General features: G+C 40.3%; 1 protein-coding gene across 3 annotated transcripts in view; it reads left to right on the forward strand.

The window, feature by feature from the left end:
* RSU1 (Ras suppressor protein 1) overlaps window positions 1–22,011 on the forward strand; it is a 237,890-nt gene that overhangs the window by 121,718 nt on the left and 94,161 nt on the right. For all 3 annotated transcript variants that reach the window (XM_025396280.1, XM_025396282.1, XM_025396281.1), the window contains one exon: window positions 3,198–3,330. In XM_025396280.1, coding sequence (XP_025252065.1) covers window positions 3,198–3,330 — 133 coding nt within the window. The remainder of the gene's footprint in view (window positions 1–3,197; window positions 3,331–22,011) is intronic.

The following is a 22,011-nucleotide window of genomic DNA, read 5'->3' on the forward strand; positions in this document are numbered from 1 at the left end:
TTGCCGCCTCTTTTCACTCTTCCCAAAGTGGAAAAAAAAAAAAAGGTGTGTTCCTGCAGTTCCCCTCTGAACCAGATGTTAAAAACAAAGCACTTGTGTAAATGATTGAATATCCTGGATGCTTCTTCAACAGAATAAAATTCTACCAACTAGAAGTTCTGACTATATTTCTCATTAGGATAACCAATTTTGCAGAAGAAGGAAAGATATTTAGGGCAAAATACTCACTAACTAGAAAATCCCCTTAGCTTAGGAATTCATTTCTGTCCTATTCCATAAATATGCAGTTTATACTTTCATGGCTTCTGCTGCTTTTTTCTCATCCACTTTGCAATACATATATTTTTTATTTTCTTTTTTTTAAACATTCTTGCTCTGTTACCCAGGCTGGAGTGAAATGGCGCCATCTCGGCTCACTGCAACCTCTGCCTCCCAGGTTCACGCAGTTCTCCTGCCTCAGCCTCCCGAGTGGCTGGGACTACAGGTGCGCACCTCTGCGCCTGGCTAATTTTTGTATTTTTAGCAGAGGTGGGGTTTTGCCCTGTTGGCCAGACTGCCATGTGGTCTCGAATTCCTGACGTCAAGTGATCCACCCACCTCGGCCTCCCAAAGTGCTGGGATTACAGGCATCAGCCACCGCGCCTGGCCAAGAATACACGTATTTTTTCCAACTACCTCAAGTTTATTTTTTTCATAGTTGATTCTATGCTGATGTCTGTGGGCAGAGATTAGAGGCAGGAAGATGACAAGATGTAAGCATAGGCTGTTCTCAGGTGAATGTTTTAAGACACGTTGAGCTCCAGCACTGCCATCCCCACCTGATGAGGACATTGCTGCACCGTGGTGACTGTTGTGTGGTTTGTAACCCCTTCCCTTACTAGCCCTGGCTCCTAAGCACGATGGGCAACATACCATTGTGCACATAAAATACGACACGTCAGAAATAGACTTGTTTTTACATGGATGGCTTCTTTCCAGGAATGTATATTATATTCATTTTTAGGAAAAGAGAAAATTGGAGAAAAAAAATTGTGAAGGAATTATATGGAAGACAAGATATATTGAGTGCAGCAAACTAGATTTTAAGAGGAATTAAGAATTATAGAGAAATGTAAACAAGGGGTCAGTTTCATTCTTGGGACTCTAAAAACCCCCTCCCTAAGTAAAGATAAAAACAAAGATCGATGGCAGCCCCTTGCCAACAAGATCAAACCCAGGTGAGATACTCAGCTAAGCAGAATGCATACCACTAAGGGTTTTCATTGGCCCTAGGCAGCTTTCTGACTCATAGTTTAGAGAATCAAGCTCACTGATTTCCCAAGTGACTTAATATCTGACTAACGATGTTTCACCATTAAGATGAGGAAATTGACAATATTGACAATCTTGGAGAGAAATGGATCTGCTTATTTTTGTACCGAGCGCCAACAAATTCTTAGTAGCTTTGGGAAGATGATGAATTACTCTATGTTAATATTTAGTAGTGTCTGTTTTCTTTAAAAAGATTCTGTGAAATCGTAGTCATTTTTCTTTTCTTTGTTTTTCTGAATAGTTGCAAGTTCATAGAACAAAAAGGAAAGATTCAAAGTATCTATTATTTTGTTTTAAGGAGCAATATTGCATTATCTTCCTCATAAAAAATTTCATTTATCCTTTCATTTCCGAAGCTCAGATCAGCTAGGCAATGATTTGCTTTGTGCTATACTTGCATCCCAGAATATGTTTTCATTGTCCTGAGTTACCATCTGTGAAAACATAGACAGTAGAGCCTGGGAACAGCAACAACATGTAACTTCAGTTGTGTCTTAGAAAGAATCATTGCTGTATCTCTAGGTTCAAACAGTCCCAGGCCATGGACGAGAAGTCTGAAAATTGATATCCTCAGTAGGACTTTTAGGGACAGACCTCCACATACATCCCTGCTGCCTAACTTCTCTTTCTCTGTTTCTCATTTTCATAGGTGAGTGCATTTTAGGAAGTTCTTTTACGCATTGCCTTTTCCATTTTTGAATACATAAAAAAAAAACAACAACCAGTCAACTGGTCGTCAACAGAGCATATCCAGATAAGGGGTGCTTGCTGGCTTTTTTAGGCTACCTTCATTAACTCAGCCTTATCTAGATTGATATGTAACCTGATAGCCTCACCAAACACTGTAGAAGGAGTATGAGATTGGCCGGGTGTGGTGGCTCACGCCTGTAATCCCAGCACTTTGGGAGGCCGAGGCGGGCGGATCACGAGGTCAGGAGATCAAGACCATCCTGGCTAACATGGTGAAACCCCGTCTGTACTAAAAAAATACAAAAAATTAGCCGGGCGTGGTGGCGGGCACCTGTAGTCCCAGCTACTCAGGAGGCTGAGGCAGGAGAATGGCGTGAACCCGGGAGGCGGAGCTTGCAGTGAGCCAAGATCACGCCACTGCACTCCAGCCTGGGCAACAGAACGAGACTCCATCTCAAAAAAAATAAAAATAAAAAATAAAAAATAAGGAGTATGAGATTGAGCATCAGCTTGAAGTCTTCACGCTGGCTTTTTCATCTTGGGCATGTTAGTTAATTTCCTTAAGTTTCCATTTCTTTACCTACAAAGTAATATTAGTATCTGACCTTACGGATTGCTGGAGAATGAAATGAGGAATGATTTTAAAAGGTCATTAGTCTTTAACACTGCCATGTTAATGAGATTCATTTAGGGCTGATTGCGAGATGTGCTTATGCTCTCATACTTGAGTGACAACAATTTGACTTGGGTAACATTCCTGTCTTTCTCCATTCATATGCTGTCTTGATTGATGAAAAAAGTGGTGTTGATCAGATTGGGTCCAGATCAGCCAGGACAAGGCGTGATGCATACTGACATTGTCAAGATAGAATTTCAAGTGGTTTTCATATTATCACTTGTCTTAATCTTGAACAGGTCATTTTTGTCTCTGCAGCAAATATCTCCTTCCTTCCGCTCTGCTTCCCTTTTCCATCTGTCTTCTTTCTTCCTTTCTTTGTTCTTAATTTCTTGGGCCAAGGTACTGTCATGACTGTGTACCTGTGATGACTCAGGTTAAGAAATTTAAAAGACATCAAATGATCCGAGAGGTACTTAGGGTTTGATTTAGGGTACTTAGGCTGTGTTTACTGAGAAGGACTTCTTAGACCTGCTCCGTATTGGATGAAGTGACCTTCACTTTTTTTTTTTTCCTCCAGGAAACTTGGATTTAACTGGTCAGAAGCAGGTATTCAAAGCAGAGAACAATCCCTGGGTGACCCCCATTGCAGACCAGTTCCAGCTTGGTGTGTCCCATGTGTTTGAGTATATCCGTTCTGAGACATACAAATAGTAAGTAGACTCTGATTTTCTGAAGTAGTAGACTGTGATTTTATAGTATTTATAATTATGTCTTTAAAAATATTATGTGACAGTATCCTATTGGTGGCAGTTAACACTTAGCATTTTAAAATGTTCTATTAAAAGCTGCATGTTGGCCAGGTGTGGTATGGCTCACACCTGTAATCCTAGCATTTGGGGAAGTCGAGACTGAAGGATTGCTTGAGCCCAGGAGTTTGAGACCAGCCTGGGCAACACAGCAAGACCCCATCTCTACAAAAGAAAAAGAAATTATCCAGGCATGATAGTGCATGCTTGTCATTGTAGCTATTCTGGAGGATCACTTGAGCCCAGGAGATTGAGGCTGCACTGAGCCGTGGTCATGCCCTGCACTCGAGCCTGGGTGAGAGAGCAAGACCCTTTCTCAAAAGAAAAAAACAAAAACAAGAAAAACAGCATGTGGTCATTGTCTCTACTTGTAAATTGTTTTTTATTGACATTTTCAAGGGAATTTTTACCGATTTTCTTTAGAGAATTTTTGAGGTATTAAATTAGTTGAATGTTCATGGCACTAAGGAAATTCACCATTCAGATGAGAACATATTTTTTTCTTCTGTGAATGCAAAGAATTACAAGTGTTCTGAACAAAATTGTTAAGCAGTTTATTTATAAAATCAGTAGAGAGTACTAGCAATGCGTCATTCTATTACAGAGAAGCTTTTACTCTAGTGAGATGATAATCTCTTAGAGAAAAGAAAAAGGCAGGAGAGGAAGCGGAATCTGCTAGCTTAAAGTCACAGCACCAAAATACCTCAAGTCCTCACTCCAGGTGAAAGGAGTCTGTGCAAAACTGTCCCAAAAACCTCACCATTCCTGCTTCTTTCTTCCTCCATGTGTCAAGGCTGAAAGGAATTCTGCCACTTCCACGTGCTTCTGTTGTTATATCTACCATCATTATTTTCCTACCTTATCCCAGTCCCCAGCTGCAAAACAAACTGTCATTTATCACAATGTTTGCCTGACCCCAAATGCTGAGATCTAGTAGAATTTTAAGCATCTACAAAAAAGACAAAAACATCCATAGTTAAATGTCATCTGTTTTTGTTTTTGGCATCAACTTTTAAAATTTATTTTTAATTAATTAATTTATTTTTTTAAGAGACAGAATCCCACTGTATTGCTAGACTGGAATGCAGTGGCACAGTCACAGCTCACTGCAGCCTCAAGCACCTGGGCTCAGGCAATCCTTCCACCTCAGCCTTTCAAGTAGCTGGGACTACAGGCACATACCACCATGCCCAGCTAATTTTTTATTTTTTGCAGAGACGGAGCCTCCCTATGTTGCCCGGGCTGGTCTCAAACTCCTGGTGTCAAGCAGTCCTACTGCTTTGGTCTTCCAAAGTGCTGGGATTACAGTCATGAGCCACCATGTCCAGCCTGGCACCAACCTTTGGGAATGTCCCAACTATTGGAAGAAAGATAGAAGATTGCTAAAGGTCACATTTAGTTAAGAGTTTCGTTTCTTTTTTTTTTTTTCTTGGTATCAGAAGTATGTCCCACACTCAATAAAACTCTGTGAATCTGTGCCAGGCCAGTGGTTCAGGATTGATTGGCAGGGCAGAGCCTCTGCCCAGAAATGACTGGCTGCGTTCCTGTAGTCTTGCAGCCTGAGCACCATGCTCCTAGTCAGACATTGCTGTGGCCATGTTTCCACCAGACAGAAACAGAGAAGACAAGCTGTAAAGAATAATGGCCTGCCTGAGCACGGTGGCTCACGTCTGCAACCCCAACACTCTGGGAAGCCAAGGCGGGTGGATCACCTGAGGTCAGGAGTTCGAGGTCAGCCTGGCCAACACGGTGAAACTAAAAATTCAAAAATTAACTGGGCATGGCGGAGGGGCGCCTGTAATCCTAGCTACTCAGGAGGCTGAGGCACAAGAATTGCTTGAGCCAGGGAGGCAGAGGTTGCAGTGAGCCGAGATTGTGCCACTGCACTCCAGCTTGGGTGACACAGCGAGATTCCATCCCCAAAAAAAGAAAAGAAAAATGAACAATCGCCTTAAAATGAAATATACTAAAATTGCCAAAATGATACCGTATCCTCCTATATAAAAGCAATGTAAAGCATGGTTTAGATTATTTTAGACAATACTGTGACACTTACAATATAAGTCTAAAGACTTACCTTAAGGATAAAATGTGAGATAGGTATAGGATGTGTATTAATTCTTTCATAAGCCATATAGATATGTACAGTTATTACAGATTCAATCTTTTTTAAAAAAATATGAATATAGCTCACCCTTGGAAATTAGTTAATTATGAAAATGTGTGAAAATATAGTCACAAATTAGCAGATGATTGTTTATCTTGTTCCTTTTAAATTGTTAATCATTCCTATCATGAGTTTTAGAGGGCTCTAATTTTTTCTTAGTATATGGGAAGCTATTTAGAGCTTGGTTTGTACGGTATCTTGAAAAAAGTTATTCTGTATATGATAGTATGCAGAAAAATACATGAACAAACTCCTAGCCATCTGGAATTAGAGGAAATTCTCTATTATTCTGGTTAACAATTTTTAATTTTCAATAGATGAGCTTATAATTTACAGAGGATGAGAACACATCGCATATGAAAGTACTTTTAATTTTAAAAGGTTAAATTGTGAGTTTATGGATTTTGTATTACCTCAAAGTAATTATTAAGCAATTAATCACCATTCTGCACTGTTACAGACTGTTTTAATTTATTTGAACATGGTTAGGATTCTGGATAAATGAGAGGTATTATAACATAATTGGTGTATCTGTTTTTATGTCTGTTATTAGCATCCTATTTTGGGGGGTTGGCGTAGTCTAAGCATTGTGTCTGCTAACTTTTGCTGTTTCATTTCCTCATGGAGACTTGGATTACTTTTTATGCAGTTAAGTCAACATTCAAAAGCTTCGGTAGGCTGGGTGCAGTGGCTCACGCCTATGATGCCAGCACTTTGGGGTGAATCATGGGGAGATTCACCATGAGGTGGGTAAATCAGTTGAGGTCAGGAGTTCAAGACCAGCCTTGCCAACATGGTGAAACGCCATTTCTATTCAAATTACAAAAATTAGCTGAGTGTAGTGGTGGGCACCTGTAATCCCAGCTACTAGGGAGGCTGAGGCAGGAGAATCGCTTGAACCCAGGAGGTGGAGGTTGCAGTGAATTGAGATGGCGCCACTGTACTCCAGCCTGGGTGACATAGTGAAACTGTGTTTCAAAAAAAAGAAGCAGAAGCTGCAGTAAGCATAGGAGAGCCATTGCCCCCTTTCCACTGGGACCAGTTGGTTCCATAATGGCTGCTTTTAGGGGCATCGACATGATCCTCTGCTGGGAGGTCACAAGGGACATGAGCTGTGCTAGGGCGGGGGCCTGCTGTGAGTTCTCTTCTCTCCTCCTTGGGAAGGAGAAGAGGGTTGGTTACTTTGTGTATTTGAGTTTTTTGGCCTTCTCTCATTCTCCTGTAGTAGCTGTTGTCATCCCTTTGTCAAACATACTAGCCCAAAAATGGACTGTTAGCCGATAAGACAATAAGTCAAACTTTTAGTCATTAAAAAAATAATAATAACTGTACAAAAATGTCACTGCTGTGTTTCACCAGATTAACACACACTGATTTTCAAAATTAAGGGCCTCCTTTATATGAACAGATCTGTACTATATTAGTATATCCTCATATAATTAGAACCCAACTCACCTCTTGGTTTGAAGCAGCCATTTCATAATTAGGGAATTTTTAATATCCTATCTGAAAAATATTATGCAAATTAGCAGGTACTTGGTGACTTTAAAAAAATGTTTTATATGTGGCAGCCTTCGGGGGGAGGCAGTTTGTTCATGATACTCATAGTTTTTTTAAAAAAGCAAATTTCACATTCATTGCCATAGTTTTTGATCTTCTATTCTAAAACTTATAGTTCCTACTTTTCACTTCTTTGTCTCTGTTGTTTAAGCCGCGTACTTCCCCTTTATTAAAGGTAATCCTTATATATTTATCAGTGTCTGTGTGTTGCGGTTGTGTATTTATCTGTCTATCTTTAGACTACCATTGAAAGCATACTTTTGGTTTTGGCACTTAAAATGCCTGTGAACCTCCTCCTCCTTCCCCCACCCCAACCCCTTTTTTCTAACCAGTTAACCCATTACCTAAATGAGAGGAATAAAGAATGAAAAAACTTACTGTAATGTTTTCTTTTCATTCATGTCTGTGGTCAACGTTCACAGTGACCTTCCTCGGGGTACATCCTCAAGTTCTTCTGAGTCTAGGGCAGAGAAGATGGATGATCTGATTTATAGGCTCTAATGGACTCCAAGGGGAGACATGGATGCTTGAAACAAAACAATGAATTCGTGTGTCAGCAGAATTAAAATACTTGGAGATGACTTAGCTTCATGAAGACGGGAATTTGTTCCGTTAAGCAGGAGGGGTGTGGCTGGTAGGATGTTGAGGTACAGTACTTCAGAGGTGGCTCTTTGGAAGTGACATTTTGGGGCATTAATCACGGCCCCTTCATCGTGTCTCAGGTGGCAGCTGCTCTCTGTTCATCTTTCATGTCTTCCACAGGGGAACCTGTTGGCTGGTGTCATTGAGTGGCTGGTTAACATAAAATGACGTGCTTGGTTGGGTGGTTGAAGCTCACATCCTACGCACATCATTATGTTTTTAAACTTGCTGAGTTATACAATCATGTGTTAACTCTTTATTTGGTGGTGGTTGTCTCTTTGACCTCTTTTATTTCTGTGAAGCAGAATTATGATGGAATACTCACCACTTGTTAAGTTTCCAGAAGGTAGATTTTTCTCCCCCTAGGAGCGACAGTCAGGTTGAAGTCAGCACCCTTGACAAGATTCTTTGTGAAAGGGGGTAACTCACACTTTCCACATTTCCATCAAGGAACGTGGATAGCAACTGCAAGCCATTTTAAAAGCTGACAGGTAAACTCTTGTCAACAAGTTAACAAAAGAAGAGGTTTGACAAATGTTATGCTGAAAATGCATCCGTTGAAAGAGGTATTTGGCAAACAGGCGTCATCGTGAAAACTGCAATTTGCCAAGCATGGCAGTCCTAAAGCCTCATTTCCAGCATGGCATCACTCAAAAGATGCTTCCTCGTCATTTCTGCCTTGTCTTTTTCATCTTTCTTTTCTCTCTCCAGGAAAGTTCCCTGCTCATGTGTTTTTTGTGTGTTCCATTTTTTTAACCTTAAATGAAGTCCAGCCATACTATTATTCATATTAGTTAACAGAAACATTTTAATAAAGCAGTCTTTGGTGAATGGTGGGAAACCATGAGAGAAAAGCTAAGAATTCCTCTTTATTAGAAATCTAGCCAAATAAACCATACTGTTCGATTTATAAGGAAGCATTCTTTTGGCTGTTGGTTATTGTTTTTCACATGGTTTTACTTGTGAAATTAAAGCTAAGTAATGTTTTATTTTTCTTCTGCACTCTGTGCAAACCTGTTACAAGCTATAATGGACATAAATGGGCTTTATTAAACAACTACTATATCCTCTAATGACTGCTGAGTCAGTGGCCTAGAAATTCTTTAAATAACTTCACTGATATAACCGGTTCACCAAAAAGCTAGGACATTTCAAACCTAATAGGTGAGCCCATTCATTTTAAAATAGCCCTTCACTATAGGAAATTATCTCTAAGAAAAGCTTAATAAACATATGATGAAGTGTAAATGGGTGCACAGAGCTAGCAGATGGTTTTATAAATATCTTCACAAAGATAGAGGAGAGGGTTAAATTTCCAGGATCTTTCTAGTGGTTAGTAAATTGAGCATAGTGACAATCAGTATGTAGAACAATGTAGACTCTTCTTTTTCATTGCTGTATCTGAAAATAGCCCAAATTAAGCCACAGAGAAACAATATTTCTGTGTAGTAGACATAAAAATGAAGAACTATTTTTCTTTAAAGCTTTTTTTTTTTTTTCCCCCTTAGAGACACGGTATCACTTTGTCACCCAGGCTGCAGTGCAGTGGCGCCCTGATAGCTCACTGCAGCCTTGATCTCCAGGACTCAAGCAATCCCACTGCCTCAGTTTCCCTAGTACCTGGGACCACAGGCACACACCACAACGCCTGGCTAGTTTTTTATTTTATTTTTTTGTGGAGATGGGATCTTGCTATGCTGCCCAGGCTACTCTCAAACCCCTGGCCTCAAGAGATTTTCCTGCCTCAGCCTCCCAAAGTGCTGAGATTACAGGCGGGCACCACCGCACCTGGCTTTTAACATAAAGATTGTTTTTGCTTTTTAAAAGTTGACTATGTATTCTCTTCCTGGTGATATATATTTTCTTTACAAATGCTACATATTTATATTATTTTTTCTTTTTTTTTTTCTGAGACAGTCTTGCTCTGTTGCCCAGGCTGGAGTGCAGTGGTGCGATCTTGGCTCACTGCAAGCTCTGCCTCCCGGATTCACACCATTCTCCTGCCTCAGCCTCCCGAGTAGCTGGGACTACAGGCGCCCACCACCACACCCGGCTAATTTTTTGTATTTTTTTTTAGTAGAGACAGGGTTTCACCGTGTTAGCGAGGATGGTCTCGATCTCCTGACCTCGTGATCCGCCCATCTCAGCCTCCCAAAGTGCTGAGATTACAGGCGTGAGCCACTGCGCCCGGACTATGTTTTCTTTTTTAAAGTTGAAAATGCATTATCACATTTTATCCATAATATATGACTCAAAGTTTTGGCATCTCTGGACCTATTTGCAAGAAAATGTGTTGCATTTAACCAGTATTGCTAAAGAGTATTAGAGAAAAGGGAAACCCATATAGTATGTTATATTTGGGGTGGTATTGTGTCACATCTCTTATTTCATGTTAACTTCAATGACAAAATTAGGTAGCATCACATTTTAAAACACAAAGAGCTCCAGAATGTTTATCCTACTGAATAAGAGTAAGCCAGTTTGTAATATTAACTTTTGAAGGCTGGGTGCAGTGGCTCATGCCTGTAATTCCAGCCCTTTGGGAAGGTGAGACAGGAGGATTGCTTGAGCTCAGGGAGTTCAAGACCAGCCTGGGCAACATAGTGAGACTTCATCTGTATAGAAAATGAAAAAAATTAGCTGGGCATGGTGGCACATGCCTGTAGTCTCAGCTACTCGGGAGGCTGAGGTAGGAGGATCCCTCGAGCCCAGGAGGTCAAGGTTGCAATGAGCTGAGATCACACCGCTGCACTCCATCCAGCCTCAGTGACAGAGTGAGACCCTGTCTCAAAATAATAATAATAATAGTTTGATTTTTGGTTTAATTGCCCAACTGTTCCTATATGTGGTCATGAGGCATTAATTACCCTGCTAAATTGTTACCTCCCTTTTTAATATGACAGGAGGAATACAGACGATGTAAGGAAGAATACATAACAGTTCTTACTCTCTTCTAAGTGTTTTGATAGATTTCTTAGTATATTTTGCATTTAAAAGGATTTTGTTTTCTGCCTTGTAACTTGGTTAACACTATTATTCATATATACTTCACAGGTAACTAATATTTTCCCCTTTTTTGCATTTTCATAATTTATTCAATATATGATGTTTTCACAGGCTTTTGAGGCTTTACTTTTCTATAATTTTATAGCTCATGCAAAATGGTTCAGTTTTTAAAATGTCCTTGTTCCCATTTGATATTTCTGAGACACTTGGATTCTGTGAGTTAAGTTGAGAACTTCCGTCCCCTAATCCTATGAAAGTAAAAGGTGAAACTCTACTAAGGTGCAAAAACCAGCTTCGGGAGACTAGCTGTGTTCCTGAAGGCATCTAGTAAGACTCCATTTTATTCGAGTCCTATTCTGGAATGTTTTTCACTGTGATATGCAGTAGATGCAAATAAAGACTTGGAAAATGTACCCTCCCATATCCACGTTGCTTTCTTCACTACTTTCCTCTGGTCCTCTAATGTGGTCAGTCCTCCAGCACTCTATGCTTGCCTAGGAGCTCTGACTGGGACCTGGTAGGCCCGGGTTTGACCAGTGAGAAAAAACTCTATGCTCCTTGCCTTTTTTACTCAATGCAATTTGCATTTTATTCAATGACTGGTGTGCTTACCTTTGAAGAGTTGTGGATAGCTATTAGAGGGGGCGTAGGGGCAAAAAACTACAGCTGCAACATCAAAGGGAGAAGAGAGATTTATCCTGAACCCTGCACTACAAAAGACTTTTCCATAGGACTTTAAAGAGTAAAACTATCTCAGTCTCTCTGTGTGTATCTCTGTCCTCCTATTCCAGTCCCCTCTTTGCCCTGTTCCCTTCTCCATCCCCCTCACTGGATTGTTGACTATCAAGCCTGCATTTGGCATGCCTCATACAGCTCCTCATATGGAGCATGATACATTGCAGTATCAATTTCAGGTAAATAGAATATAGATAATTTGTCTCACTTGACAGAAGGAAAATAAGTATCAGCTAGAGTCCATCCATACTCCAAAAATCCCAAAATGTGTCAGGTTACGTTCTCTTCAAGAGGAGCTATTCTGAACTCTTTTTGGATGCTGTTCATTCGATATAATCATATTGAACTATTGGATATTGACCTCAATGAAGTGAAATTGGTCAACTCTACATATTGATTATTAACTCCCAGGAATCTTAAAAGTTCAATGCTTGATGCTTTCTATTCAGCTAAGATGAATTATTGCCTGCATTTGCTGTTTTTATTTGAGAGATAAATTTAAAAGTGGCGCTTTTATAATCAAACAAAACTGTTTGTGGTTTCTAATCTCTACACAGTAATATCTTGTTTTATTACATGCTGGTTTTTTATTGAGCTTTGGTGTCGTATTCTGGCCAGGCATTGTTGGAGGTTTTGTGGGGTTTTTTAAATTTTTAATTTTTGGCACTTAAGGGTTCTTCTGTGTTGTCATTTATTTTAGATTAAAATGCAAAATGCTGTGAAAGGAGTTTCAATCAACTTTATCAGATAAAAAACTTAAATGTGAGTTATGTTCACAGGCATTTATCCATGCCTCAATGTCTTCATCAAGCATTAAGGAAATAACTTGCCATATTTTCTTCTACTGTGTTTGCATATTATATTATTTGTTTATAAGACTCTTGATTTTTTAAAAATGTAGTCAAGAAGAAAATATTATCCACTCTAATAGTTCTGTCTGAGACTCATGAACCAGAGTGACTCCATCGTGAATGGGAGCTGGGTAAAATGAGGCTGAGACCTGCTGGGCTGCATTCCCAGATGGTTAAAGCATTCTAAGTCACAGGGTGAGATAGGAGGTCAGCACAAAATACAGTTCATAAAGACCTTGCTGATAAAACAGGTTGCAGTAAAGACACCAGCCAAATCCACCAAAACCGAGATGGCGACGAGAGTAACCTCTGGTCGTCCTCACTGCTAGCCTCCCATCAGTGCCATGACAGCTTATAAATGCCATGGCAATGTCAGGAAGTTACCCTATATGGTCTAGAAAGGAGAGGCATGAATAATCCACCCCTTGTTTAGCATATCCTCAAGAAATAACCATAAAAATGGGCAACCAGCAGCCTTTGGGGCTGTTCTGTCTATGGAGTAGCCATTCTTTTATTCCTTTACTTTCCTAATAAACTTCCTTTTACTTTACTCTGTGGACTCGCCCTGAATTCTTTCTTGGGTGAGATCCAAGAACTCTCTTTTGGGGTCTGTATCGGGACTGCTTTCCTGTAACAGTTCATTTTTAAATAATCTCATTTGGTTTTGTTTGGTTTTGAGACGGAGTCCCGCTCTGTTGCCCAGGCTGGAGTGCAGTGGTGCGATCTCGGCTCACTGCAACCTTTGCCTGCTAGGTTCAAGTGATTCTTTTGCCTCAGCCTCCCAAGTACCTGGGATTACAGGCACACACTACCATGCCTGGCTAATTTTTTTGTGTTTTTAGTAGAGATGGGGTTTCACTATGTTGGCCAGACTGGTCCCAAACCCCTGACCTCAGGTGATCCGATCACCTCGGCCTCCCAAAGTACTGCAATTATAAGCATGAGCCACCACACCCGGTCTAAATAATCTCATTTGGAACATATGCAATTCTGTCATTGTCAGAATGCACATACCTTATATTCTCTATCCAGTTAGGTAGTGTTTATTTAGAAATTAAATTATTGAAGTTTTGGTTATTTTTTATGGCAGGTTAATGAATAAGTACAGTGGCTTTTGGATGTTTCTTTTTCTTTTCCTGGTGACAGCTGATTTCGTCTTTACTGTTTGTATTCGTTTGCTTGGGCTGCCATAACAAAGTACCACAAATGGCATGGTTTAAAAGCAGAAATTCATTGTGTCACATTCTAGAGGCCGGAAGTGCCAGGTCAAGGTGTCAGCAGGGTTGGTTTTTTCTGAGGGCAGTTAGGGAAGGGTTTGTCTAAGGCCTCTCTCCTTGGCTTGAGATGACCCTTTTACCCATATGCTTCTTCACATCATCTTCTCTCTACATATCTCTGTCTCTGTGTCCAAAGCTCCCCGTTTTGCAAGGACATCAGTCATCCAGGGTGAGGGCCCACCCTAATGACTGCATTTTAACTTGATTATCTCTGTAAAAACCTGTCTCCAAATATGACCATTGAGGACTAAACTCTGATTTTTTTTTTTTTAATCTTGCCCAAATTCCTATCTAGGAGTTTGGGGAGTCATGCTCTACAAACTATAAATTCCCATCAGATGGGTTTTATTTAACCCTATATATCCTGACTTACTTTCCAATCTGACTCTGGCATAACATTACGTGACAAAGAAGAAAATAAAAATATTTCACCCCAAAACATGTTTCTTTGCCATATTTTGTAATGGCCCTGCAAAGCCATGCTTTGTGGGGGAAAACGTGCGTCTGTAAAGAATCTCTACTAACATAGCTGGATCTTTTTCTTTCACCGCCCTCCCAATCCTGAGGAGATGAACTGAGTGTCCAGCACCCCTTATAGGTCTGAATAGGGAACATTTGTCATCTGTTGTCTGTAAGGACAGCCACTATATGACTTCAAGAATCTTGGTCTCCACAATCTTTTCTCTTAACCTGAGCATTTCCTTTCTATTAATCCCAGGTCTTAGACAAACTCAACCAACTGTCAACCAGAAAATGTTTAAATCTACATAAAGCCTGGAAGACCCGGCTTCGAATTGTTCGAAGTTGAGCAATTGAATTGAAGTTGAATCGTTGAACTGCCTTTGGACCAAGCCAATGTATTTCTCAAATGTAGTTAATTAATGTCTCGTGCCTCCCTGAAATGCATGAAACCAAGCTGCGCCCCAACCACCTTGGGCACATGTTCTCAGGACCTCCTGGGGGCTGTGTCAGGACCACGGTCACTCATATTTGCCTCAGAATAAATCTCTTCAAATATTTTACAGAGTACAAAAGGGTACTCTTTTTGTTGACACCATATTCTGAGGTACTGGGGGTTAGGACTTCAACAAAAAAGTATTTGGTAAATTTGCCATATAAAATAACCAAAACTTCAATGATAATTTACACAATCTCGATATAAACACCATCAATTAAAAGTATGTGCATGTCGCCGGGCGCGGTGGCTCAAGCCTGTAATCCCAGCACTTTGGGAGGCCGAGACGGGCGGATCACGAGGTCAGGAGATCGAGACCATCCTGGCTAACACAATGAAACCCCGTCTCTACTAAAAAATACAAAAAAAAAAAAACTAGCCGGGCGAGGTGGCGGGCGCCTGTAGTCCCAGCTACTCGGGAGGCTGAGGCAGGAGAATGGCGGGAACCCGGGAGGCGGAGCTTGCAGTGAGCTGAGATCCGGCCACTGCACTCCAGCCTGGGTGACAGAGTGAGACTCGGCCCCAAAAAAAAAAAAAAAAAAAAAAAAAGTATGTGCATGTCAAAGGCGATAGAATTGTTTGTTTTCCCAATGAGAAGATTTACAAATTAACCATCATAGTGGAAAACAGTATTTTCTGGGCTATTTTTTAATACCATGAGCCTTATAAACACATATGAAATAATATACAAACACAATAGAATGAAATATTTATTGTTACTCAGATGCCCAGAAATGGCATTCAGTTCTTTATGAGTTTATTCCTTCTTTTTCCTCTCTTCATCTGTAGCCTCTACACCTTCACAGGGAGGCATATTCTGTTTATGAGCCAGTGCGTTTAAATGGCTAAGTCTTGACCCATGCCCGTACCACACACCCACACACCCACACACCCATCCCACTCTTAAGACTTGGATTTCAACATCATGTTATTCTCCAAAAATGCACATTTACCACTGTTTCATTGTAAGGAATGGCAGAGGGGTCTGTGTTGTTTTTAATCTTTTAAGAATGGTCCCTATTAAAACAAAAATTGCTTCGAATTTGAAGATGCATTAGGAATGAAAGGTACCTAACAAACCGCCTCTTTGTGCTATTTGGTAGAGAATTCATGAAGGGAGGGTTCCACAGAGTACCAGCCCCCACTGTTTCCATCACTAGAATCTAAGGAGGGCATGTGTGGTGTGGAGGGTCTTGGTGTGTGTGTCATGTGATGGGACCCCCTCCAGTATGTGTGGAAGCTGGGACCTGTGTGGTCCTGTCTGATGGGTGTTGGAGTTTTGTTACAGGAAAGGGGTCTCGATCCAGACCCCAAGAGAAGGTTCTTGGATTTTGCACAGGAAAGATCCAGAGTCTGCAGTGCAAAGTGAAAGTAAGTTTATTAAGAAGGTAAACTGGTAAAAGAACAGCTACTCCATGGACAGTAGGGCATTCCCAAAAGTAAGAGGAGGAACGTGTGTCCACCCTAGGTAACATGCATATGTATGTGTGTGTGTGTGTGTGTGTGTGTGTGTGTGTATGAAAGATTTTAAAAGACCATGGGGAGATGTGCTCTGCTACTAGGGTTTGTGATAGAGGATTAATTTTCTTAATTACTGTATTTTGCAAGAATCAATATTATCTTTAAAGCAAAATTAGGAAGGCCTTTGTTCTCCAGATATCAGGATATCAGAACACTCCCAAGTCTGGGTCTGTTTAGTCAACATTATCAGTCTGTTCCCGTAACTGTAAGCATCTAGAGGCTAGGAATGCCTACCTTTCTGGGAGTGCAGCCCAGCAAGTCCCAGCCTCATTTTCCTAGCCCTCACTCAAGATGGAGTCGCTCTGGTTTGAACGCGTCTGAGGGTTTTGCCCCATAGCGTGTGGAGTCAGAGATTTCCTGTTCCATCTTGGGACTCTGGTCACCACATCTGGAGCCCTCATGATTTTTGTCTCATTTTTCCTACCTTGTCCCAGGAGATCTATGAATTAGTGGATACTATCAAGAGACACAGAGTTCTCTTCTTCTGTAATTAAGACTGGCTTGCTTTCTCAGCATGCTGAGAGCGGTATCAAAGATGGAGTGCTTGTTTTCATAGGATGCACCATGCTGTAAAGAGACAGTGACTCTTCTGTGAAACACTAAGGAAAAAGAAGGGGAAATAAGGCATATAGGACTTGTTAGAGGAAAAAGACTTCAGGTGGAAATGGATTGATTTTTATTATAAATTTGAACTTTGTAAAATCAAAATAACATTTTTAAACATACAGACGGCATATATATATATGGCATATACATAGGAGTGTTCTTAGATTGCTCATCTTAGAGGTGGCTCTAGTGCCAGTTTTCTCATGGCAGATGACCTCATCCCACGCACCTCAGCTTCCCCATCTGCAAAGCTCAAGTTTCAAACTAGATCATCTCTGAGGGTCGTCCTAGCAATGATTTCTAATCCTCAGTTCTTTATTTTTCTAGAAAACGTATTTTATTATTGACATCAATTAATTATTTTTTAATTCAATTTAATTCTTAAACTTGCCTCCCATCTGAATTTACTTTATCGATTTTTTTTAAGGCAATAGAAGACAATGATGACCCTGAATACAAATTGTTACAGGAAAATGGATCCAAGATAAAATTACCAGATCAACCTTTTTATTCCATATTTTATGGAATATCTAATAGATGTTTGGCAGTAACTTATTCTTACACATGAATTCCTGACAGTTTCGATTCTTCAGACTTATTAATCAGTATAGTCAGCACCAGAGCAATTTTATGAGACTTACCAGTCATCAAAAATTTATTATCAGATAAATCAAAGAAACAACGAGCATCTTAATAGGGTAGAGAAAGTGGCATGTAAAGGATCATTTAAGATGGTGCTTTTTGTCAGTTGTGCATTATATTTACAACCAATATCTAAGAACTTACTCATAATTTCATGCAAATAGTCAGCAGGGTGATAGTTGCTGTCTTAGGTAAACCTTTTCTCTGTTTTTCTCCAGCAGCATGTTGTGTTTGGTGTAACTATAAGGCTAAGACTGCTAAATAGACACAAGATAGGAAGCATTGTTTTCCAATGTTAAGCCTATAGCATTTGTTTTAAAGCAGAATCTCCATTTTCTTCTGGATTTTATTACAGTTGTCATCCAAAATTAAGAGTTACTGAGCTCAGCCCTTTCCCTTGGGAACAAGGTGCTAAACTTGAGCTCTTTGTTTTGTTGCTTTGTTTTTTTCCAATATAGTTTGGATATTTGTCCCCACCCAAATCTCATGTTGAAGGTGAGGCCTGGTGGGAGGTGTTTGGATCACGGGGGAGATCCCTCATGAATGGCTTTTGCCATCCTCTTGGTGATGAGTGAGCTCTCTCTCTGAGTTCACACAAGATCCAGTTGTTTAAAACTGTGTGCCACCTCCCTCCCTCCCCTTCCCTTTCCTCTTGCTCCTGCTTCTGCCACATGACATGCCTGCATCCCCTTCATCTTCTGCCATGTTTGTAAACTTCCCGAGGCCTCCCTAGAAGCAAGCAGATGCCAGCACTATGCTTCCTGTACAGCCTGCAGAACCACAAGCCAATTAAACTTCTTTTCTTTAAAAATTGCCCAACCTCAGATATTTCTTTATAGCAATGCAAGAATGAACTAACATAGTCCTTGTTTTTTATTTTTCTTCTTATTATTTTTTTAAACTTGAGCTCTTTGGAATGTCATGGGAAAATGGTATTCAAATTGCCTTTCTTATGTCCAGGCTCCACGTGTATCTTCTGTCATGAGACATAGGCCTGTGTCTGCTGTATTCTCAGCACTGTTTTTGATACCCCGTTAAAGATATAATAAGGCCGGGCGCGGTGGCTCAAGCCTGTAATCCCAGCACTTTGGGAGGCTGAGACGGGCGGATCACGAGGTCAGGAGATCGAGACTATCCTGGCTAACACGGTGAAACCCCGTCTCTACTAAAAAATACAAAAAATTAGCCGGGCGAGGTGGCAGGCGCCTGTAGTCCCAGCTACTCGGGAGGCTGAGGCAGGAGAATGGCGTAAACCCGGGAGGCAGAGCTTGCAGTGAGCTGAGATCCAGCCACTGCACTCCAGCCTGGGCGACAGAGCGAGACTCCGTCTCAAAAAAAAAAAAAAAAAAAAAAAAAAAAGATATAATAAAAGACCACATTTCTTAAAAATCCAGTTTTTGGCTGGGTGTGATGTCACACACACGTAATTCCAGCACTTTGGGAGGCCAAGGCTGGCAGATCACTTGAGGTTAGGAGTTTGAAACCAGACTGGCCAACATGATGAAACCCCATCTCTACTAAAAATACAAAAATTAGCTGGGCATGGTGGTGCACATCTGTAATCTCAGGTACTCTGGAGGCTGAGGCTGGAGAATAGCTTGAACCTGGGAGGTAGAGATTGCAGTGAGCCAAGATTGTGCCACTGTACTCCAGCCTGAGCAACAGAGTGAGACTCTGTCTCATTTTGGGGGGAAAACAAAACAAAACAAAACAAAAAAAACTTGGGTCTTTATTGTGCCAGATGAGGGGAGTTTTTCCATCACCCTATCCTTGCCCTGAGTATTCCCACATCACAGTAAGTATCCTGTAGGGCAGAAGGATGGTGATGGTGGGCCACGTGGGAGCTGAGCTGGCAATAGAGAGCCTTCAGACAGAGCTGCTGGGAATGGACGCAGACAAGGCCGGTTTACATCCCAGCAGAGATACAACCTGCTTTCCACCTCACATCCATGTGTGCTGCCTTCTCTGTCCGGAATGTTCTTTATTCACATCTTTACCCAGTTATTCTTCAAGTCTCAGGTTAAATATCGCTTCCTCAGAGATCTTTTCTTGGAAGGTTTCCCTACTGCCCATCAACTCTAGGCTCCTTTTATCATCTTTCTTTAGGGCCTCTACTTTCATTAGTAGTAATTTTATAATAACAGTGGCTATCACTTACTTCCTAGGTGTCAGACATTATATGCCTTGTATGCACTGTATGTAAGTTTCTCACTCAATATTTATTGGTGTGAATACTACCTGTAGTTTAGTAGTTAAGTATGTGTTTTTTTTTTTCTCCTGTAAAAGACTTAAATCTTTTTGAAAGCAAGATTCCTTTTTGACTGGGCTTTGCACATGACATGCCCCCAATGTCTTATATGACTTCTGACAGGTCACCTTAGTTTCTGAAAGGTAAGACCATTCTGGGGTCTGGAGTTTTCCAAGTTATATAATTCATTGTTTTTGGTGGTAGGTAATAAACAGTACTGGAAACATTAAAATGTGTTCTCAATATCTAATACTCAGTTTAGATTGTCTTCCCTATGATCCTTCATTATTTTTATAGATCTTTCTTTTTACCATACTACTCTTATGGTGCAAATGAAACATTTCCTTAACAAATTAATTATGTTTGAAAGCGAGACTTTTTTTTATTCAAATCTGAGGGGTCTGTGATTCATTTGTCTGCCTTCTCTTTGTCCATTGATGGAGTAGTCCGTGGGGCATGTGGAGTGCATGGTTGTGCTTGTAAATGGGTGGAATATTTCTGAAGGATAAGCAATAAACTAGTAATGGTGGTTATCTCTAGGGAAAGAAACTGGATGGCAAGAGACAGGGAGGAGTGGGCACATCCTCTTCACTCTATCCTGTGGTACCTATTGAATATCCTATTTTTACATGCATTCACTATTGAAAAGATTATTTCTTAAAAAAAGAAAATACTCCCCAGTAGGAATTTTTTACTTCCCCATGAAAGTATAAAGGAAAAACCACAAATAATGTGGTTTTGTAGCTGGTTTTGTCTACGCTGTCTCCCATTTTCATTCATTTGGAGATTGTGTGGAAGTCCTCCTTTTTGGTCTCTCTTTGATCAGGTACACTAAAAATTTTCAAGGTGATACCACCTTTTAAAATGAGTCCTGAATCTTCGAAAGAGACAATTTGAGAGACAGTTTGAGAGAAGGTTTCTTGCTTAATGCATGGACCATCCCAATTCTTGGCTTAAGCATTGTGAAATCTTCCACTTTTTATAACACCTGTCAGATAACATTAGGCTTTCCTGTGTTCTTGGAAGAATCTGTGGCAGTCTGTTTTTCCTTGAGAATCAAATGGGAAAAGACGGTCATTCATGAAGACCTAGCAAAAGAGAAGGATAAAGAAAAAGCAAGAAAATGGATTTCTATGTTGGGTTTGTTTTGTTTTGTTAGGGGTGTTTTCCCATCTAAGACTTTAAGTGACAGGCTTTTCTATTTTTGAAAGGGCATGAGGGTTTGAAATAAGGAAGAATGGATCTTGAAAGAATTGATTGTGTCTTAAAGGATGGATATGCACTTCCGATTCCTACAGATGAGACAAGGATTTTTTTTTTCTTGTTTCGTCTCTGCTTAATTTTTTTTAAAGCTGTCAACTAAGATGACGTGTGTGTTTCAGACTGTTTATGTGGGATTATGAGCATGTTTAATCTGTTCTTGTGCATTCCCAATAGAAACTGCGTGAGTGGTGTGATCTTTTAATAGAATGTGTCTTGCAACTAACAAATTTATTTTGGTGCTAAATTCTGGATAATTCCTAAGAAATGTAAATGTTGTCAATAAAAGTTTTTGTTTTGAAATACTTATAAGCTTGGAGCTATATTATTTTAAGTTTCCTGAAGACAGCCTCTGCTTCATTTTTCTAAGTTTAGTTGAGACAGGGCAACAAGAAAACATACTGGCCATAAAGTAAAAATATTCTTTATAAATTTTTGGAACATGGTTAGAAGAGAACTGCAGATGGGGAAAAATGCTCCTTTCCGGCCACTGTATGCATGCATGATACAAGACGACTTGGGTTTACTGTGGTTTCAGTACTAAGAGTATTGAGTGGCTTTTACTAGGAAAATTCAGAACCTGCATTATAAAGTCAGCTACTCCTAACTTCCTACCCCCGTTTTTATTTTCTTCATGTAGGTTATTAGTGTGCGATACAGTTTGCCTCAATTACACTAAGGAGAGAGAATTGACATTTATTGACTTCTATGTTCCTGCCATGCACATCCAGGCCCTCGTGAGTTCTTTACAGAACATCTCCTGTAGGTTCACGATTTGCTTCTGCTTTCAGATGAGAAAATGGACAGTCATCGTTTAAGTAAAACAACTGGTGACAGAGCCAGAAATCAAGTTCTGGCCAATTTAAAAGAACGTTGTCTCATTTTCCAAGTTGCTTTAAGTAACATTGGGGAAGAAAATAAGGAAATGTTAAGTTTATGTTGATACCCTCAAAGGGAAGCCAGGGTATGAAGCTTAGGGGAATGTACAAGATCATTTGACTTTTCTGGTTCTTGAATCAAATTCAGCCTCCTACAAGGCCTCATCCTCATACTAGGGTTGCAGGCACATGTGGCATTTAAGGGTCCCTAACAATATTCCTACTGCCAGCTCCTTA

Source organism: Theropithecus gelada, chromosome 9 (assembly GCF_003255815.1).
Source record: "Theropithecus gelada isolate Dixy chromosome 9, Tgel_1.0, whole genome shotgun sequence".
Taxonomy (NCBI): Eukaryota; Metazoa; Chordata; class Mammalia; order Primates; family Cercopithecidae; genus Theropithecus; species Theropithecus gelada.